The sequence below is a fragment of the Rhea americana genome, unplaced genomic scaffold (assembly GCF_003343005.1).
Source record: "Rhea americana isolate MKP2758 unplaced genomic scaffold, rheAme1 scaffold_382, whole genome shotgun sequence".
Lineage (NCBI taxonomy): Eukaryota > Metazoa > Chordata > Aves > Rheiformes > Rheidae > Rhea > Rhea americana.
In genome coordinates this window covers 254,142-259,235 of record NW_028186515.1, presented here as the reverse complement: position 1 = coordinate 259,235, position 5,094 = coordinate 254,142, and the positions used below count along the sequence as shown (strand labels likewise).

The following is a 5,094-nucleotide window of genomic DNA, read 5'->3' as shown; positions in this document are numbered from 1 at the left end:
GCAATTAGGTATGTGTTGGGGTATGTTGAGGGGTGTGTTAGGGGAGGTGCAACAGGGTGTGGGCATGTTGAGGAGGTGCTGTGGGATACAGGGCCATTGGCACGTGGCAGTAGGGGTGCACTAGGGGTGCACACTGGGTCAGGGTCAAAGGTTATACTGGGGGGCATTTGGGGAGTTTAGGGTTGTGTGCTATGGGGGTCCTTTGGGACCCATGGGAGAGGGCTTGCTATGAGGAATCTATGGGTCAGGTTCAGGGGTACATTGGGGTGGGTGGGTGTGTGCAATATTAGGGAGGTGCGTTGAGGCCCGTGGGGGAGGGCTTGCTCTGGAGAGTTCGTGGTTCAGCTTCAGGAGTGCCCTGGGTGCCAGTTTGGTGGGGGGGGTCAGTTTTGGGGCTCCATGGGCCAATGGGGAGGCTCTGGGACAGGCCCCCTTCCACACAGTGGTGCCAGATGCCCAGGAGGCCTCGTCGTCATTCCCCAGGTCGGACCTGCGCCAGATGTTTGCGACACAGAGTGTGGAGAAYATCCAGTTCTTGCCCTTCCTCACCACCGATGTGAAGTACGTGGGGTTTGGAAGGGGGCACATGCCCCAGTGTGGGGGGGGGGTTGCGTATCTGCATCCAGGTGGGAGACACGGCTGTGCAGCGGTGCCAGCGCCCTGGCGGCGTGTGCCCTGCAGCAACCTGAGCTGGCTGGGGTACGGCTGCCTGAAGCAGGACTGGACRCTGATCGCGGTGAACACCGTGGGCGCCGCGCTGCAGACTCTCTACATCCTGGTGTACTTCTACTACAGCCCTGCCAAGGTGCGSGCTGGCCTGGCTGGGTGGCTGGGGCTTGGGGGAGAGGGGGAGTCTCACTGCCTGACCATGCTCCCGTCTCTGCCGCAGAGGTCGGTGCTGCTGCGGAGCCTGGTGCTGCTGGGAGTGCTGGTCGCTGGCTACTGCTACTTCAACCTCCTCATCCCCGACATTGGCACCCGCCTGGCGCACCTGGGGCTCTTCTGCAGCGTCTTCACCATCACCATGTACCTCTCGCCGCTGGCTGACCTGGTGCATAGGGCATTGGGGACGAAGGGGAGGCCCTGCTCGGCCAGCCACGCGCCGGGGCTGCAGCTCTCCCCTGCCTTCCTCAGGCCAAGATCATCCGGAGCAGGTCGACGCGCTGCCTATCCTTCCCGCTGACCGTGACCACCTTCCTGGCCTCCACCAGCTGGACGCTGTACGGCGTGCAGCTCCGTGACCCTTACATCACGGTGTGTGGGGCGTTTGGTGGGGGGGGGGGTGAGGAAGMGCCCCTGCCCCATGCCGGGCAGCATGCTCCCCCCACGGCTTTCAGCCGAGCGGTTGGCTTTGGGCCGGGTCCTGTCCAGCAGCATGCGTGTCACACGGCACAGCCCGTGACTAGGCTCACAGAGATGAGTATTGATTTTAATTAATTAGATGGTATAAGGCCAATAAATCTCCCCCAGCAACGCAGGGCTGATGGAGCGGCAGTGGGGGAGGGCAGCGATGGGAGTGCCACGAGATGGGTAGAGCTGCTCTTCTCCGTGTCCTCCCACAGGTCCCCAATGTGCCGGGGATTGTCACCAGCGTCCTGCGGTTCTGGCTGTTCTGGCGGTATCCACCGGCACAGGAGAAGCCCTACAGATCGCTGCACGCGTGAGGCAAAACCTGCCAGCCCAGCAGGGAGCCGGCAGGAGCCCCCGTGCCTCCGTCCCCGCACCCGCCTCGGCCCCATCCAGGGGACACTGGGTGCTGCCACCGGGCAGCCTGCAGCCTCGGCCCYTCCAGCAACACCCTGGCAGCACAGGAGCAACCTGCACCACCACCCACTCGGGGCACCGGGACCCTGAAYGTCACTCCTCATTGCTGGAATCCGCCTTCAGCACAGGGGTCAGGGAGCTGGGGCATCCTGAATCTCTTTTGTATGGATTTAAAGTGCCTTTTAATAAATCGGAGACTCTTCCCAGTACCTGACTGCTCGCTCCCTCGCTGGGCTGTGCTGGACGCCAAGGACGGGACRGTCCCTGGCCCTGCACCCACTTTGCCTCAGGGCTGACCACCAGCTCCTCGCTGGAGGCCTCATCAGCAGTGGCACCGATCCAGGCACAAGGCTGAGATGCACGGYGGGGGGGGCTCTGGGGTGCAGGACAGCGGCTCATCCGACTCCAGCACAGGCAACACCAGCTGCAAGGCAGAAAGAAAAGTCACTTCTGCAGCTTGCACTTGCTACCAGCCATGATGCAGGCAAACTTCTAATCAATTAACATCCTAAAAGCCACGACAATTGAACATGCACATCAAATCAAGGCGATAAGCTGGAACGGAATCAAACTCAATTAATGAATTAACAATGATCTGGAATGAAGTTATCAGGCAATTGCATCATCAGCTGGACAGGAGCAAGTTCCGATTGCGAAGTTACACACCAGACACCTGAACCGTGTGAAACGGGAGCCCCCGGGGACGGTGGCGTCCACCCCCCCCCACCGCACGCTGGCCCTGCGCAGCAGCTCAGTCACCCATGGCAGCCTCCCTGCCCCCTCCACCGCCAGGTCACTTGGTGCAGGCACGTTCCTCCAGCCCGGATGACGCGGGTGGGATTAAGGAAGTAGTTACCAGGAATTTGGCTGAGCCTGCGCTACCGCTCAGGCACTCACACTTTATTACACCTTGGGATGTGTTCTGGGAAAAATCCATACACAGGCAAGCATCCCCGCTGTGACAAAAACAGAGCCTGGGTGAGAACAGTGTCTGGAGGAAAAGATTAACTCCAGTGCACCCAGCCTCGAGCAGCAGCCGTGCTGCAGCGCGCCCCAGCTGCTGTTGCTGCTGGGCCTCCCTGGCGTGCTACATCTTGCTGTTGTGGCCTGCGCAGCCTTAGCTCTCAGAGAAGCTCCTTTGGTGTGTTCCCCTTGACATTCACAGCTGCGATTGCAGGTGTCTCTGCCCCAGGCGCTCGCCCCCTGGGCACACACCCTGGCAGAGGCTCAGCAGACTCATTTCCCAGCAGGGAGGAACCCACCTGCCCTCCTGACTGCCCCCTTATAGGGGATGGCACCACCATCCTGCCCGGCTGGAGATCGCGGCAGCAGTGCTGGAGGACAGCCGTGGCAGAGAAAAGGGCTGCCTCCCCCAGTGACGCACTGGGCAGAAACTTGGCTGCCACCTGGTCACCCCGGCTGGCAGTGCCACGAGCMGCTGGGAGGAGCAGCCGCAGCGCTGCCTGCTCCTGTGCGCGAGGCCAGGACGCTCAGAGCATCCGCTGGGGATGTGAGTGCCTGCAGCAGACACGTGCCCAGGCTGGGAGAGGTTCTCGCCATGCTGCTGCCAGCTGACCTGTGGCAGGGCTGCRGCTCTTGCCCTCTATCCGGGACAGGGCAGGGACCTCCGTCAGTCCATCCCCTGTTACAACCCCTAACGCGCCTCGCTAGGGGCTGTGTGTGCTCCCTGCAGCCGAGGCCATGGCTCGTCGAGGCTCCACTTCAACAAGCCAGGGATGGCACAACCCAACAGCCACGCTGGGGCGAGATGGCAGCAGCTGCCCCCCTTGCATTCCTGAGCAGCAATGGCCCCTGCCATTGCTGCTCAGGAAACAGCTAATTAGTTGCTCCTCCTAATTAGCCTGAGTCCTCCCTTATGATACCAACTGCTCCTTTTTTTGCAGAAGGATGTGCAGCCGATAATTAAAAACAAGAAAGTCCTTTGGCTGGTATGCAAAGCACCCAGGGAGGCTGCCAGGCAGGCAGGCCCCGGCATGCGTCACCAGCAGCACAGCTCTTCCCAGCTGGGAGAGCATTGAGGGTCCTGGCGCCAACTAGGGGGAGGCACACTGCAGCACTGGCCCCACAGCAGGCCCCTGCTCCTCTCCTCCCAGCACCACACCAGGGTGAGCCTGCACAGTGCTCCGGAGCCAGCAGCTGCCTCCTGCTTCCCAAAAGGTGTGGGGCAGGGCAGCAACCGCACGTCAATCTTCACCAGGAACCAGGAGCAGCCCTGGGCACAGGCTCAGCTGCTCCAGCAGGCTGGAGGAGACCACAGGCTCTAGGCACTCTGCATTTTAAAGGCTAAGCCACCTGCACCACCCTGACTCTCTCTCTCCTCCTCCCACTGAAGATGGGCCAGCAGGTCAGGATGAACCCTCTGCAGCTGGAACCACATGTGAGGGGCAACAGGGAATGTGCCCACCCTGCAGTTGGGCTCCAAGACTGAACAAGGCCAGGCTGAGGCCGAGCAGCTCCCCTGCAGCCTTTGAGGGGGCACAAGCAGGCCTGTGCATGGAGAGCCAGGGAAACCCTCCCTCTGCTTGCAGCCCCCTGTCACCTTCTCATACTGTCCCCCACTGTGCAGGAGCCGCACTGGCTTATGCAGCCCCATCCCAGCATCATTGGCCCCCAACCCAGGGTGGCCTCGCTCCATGCCACCAGCACGCAGGGACCCCTCGCATGCTCCGGGGCGGTCCCCATTGCCAGCCTTTATTGCACACTCAAAACCGCAGTCCTCGCCGGCGCAGGTCRGCCCGCGCTGCCCCGATGTGCTCCTGCAGTTCGGCGGCCGCCTCCTCGCAGTCATTGAAGGTGGCCAGGCGGTAGCCGATGGTGGCCAGGGAGTAGCAGCCAAAGGCCACAAGCAGATAGACAGGCAGGGGTAGCAGGATCTGGTGGCAGGGCGGCGGGACCCACAGGCCCAGTGGCCTCAGCACTAGCGCGGCCCAGGCCGAGCCCAGCAGGGCCAGGCCCCACAGCCACTGCCCCAGCTTGGTCATGGCGGCCTGCAGAAGGAGAGAAGGGCCGTGAGCCGGGGTAGCACTTGGACTGGACCGAACCGTCCCAGCACCCTATGCCAGCACCAGACCTCCTGGGGGCCCTGTGCAACCGGGCTGGGATCTGGAACTGACCCTCCTCTAGGCCCTGCACAGCCGCGGCSGGACCTGGTACCGACCCTCCTCCGGGCCCTCCCGAACAGATCCCGGTACCGACTCTCCGCCAGGGCCTGCACAACCGGCCGGGATCCGGTACCGAACCCAGCTCCTGGCAGCGACCCCTGGCGGGATCCCGGCCCCAGCGCTCCCCCTGAACCGGTCCCGGTCCCGG

General features: G+C 62.7%; 2 protein-coding genes across 2 annotated transcripts; one reads left to right on the top strand and one right to left on the bottom strand.

Annotated features, from left to right (window-relative positions):
• The first annotated feature begins 414 nt into the window (after positions 1-414).
• SLC50A1 (solute carrier family 50 member 1) lies at positions 415-1,973 on the top strand. Its single transcript, XM_085313334.1, has 5 exons — positions 415-561; positions 682-805; positions 890-1,051; positions 1,135-1,254; positions 1,563-1,973. The coding sequence occupies exons 1-5, from the start codon at positions 500-502 to the stop codon at positions 1,662-1,664; spliced, it is 570 nt and encodes a 189-aa protein (XP_085169460.1). The 5' UTR covers positions 415-499; the 3' UTR covers positions 1,665-1,973.
• A 2,477-nt stretch (positions 1,974-4,450) lies between these two features.
• On the bottom strand, positions 4,451-4,862 carry DPM3 (dolichyl-phosphate mannosyltransferase subunit 3, regulatory). The gene has a single exon (XM_085313337.1). It carries the CDS (start codon positions 4,764-4,766, stop codon positions 4,488-4,490), a length of 279 nt encoding a protein of 92 aa, XP_085169463.1. The 5' UTR covers positions 4,767-4,862; the 3' UTR covers positions 4,451-4,487.
• Positions 4,863-5,094: the final 232 nt, after the last annotated feature.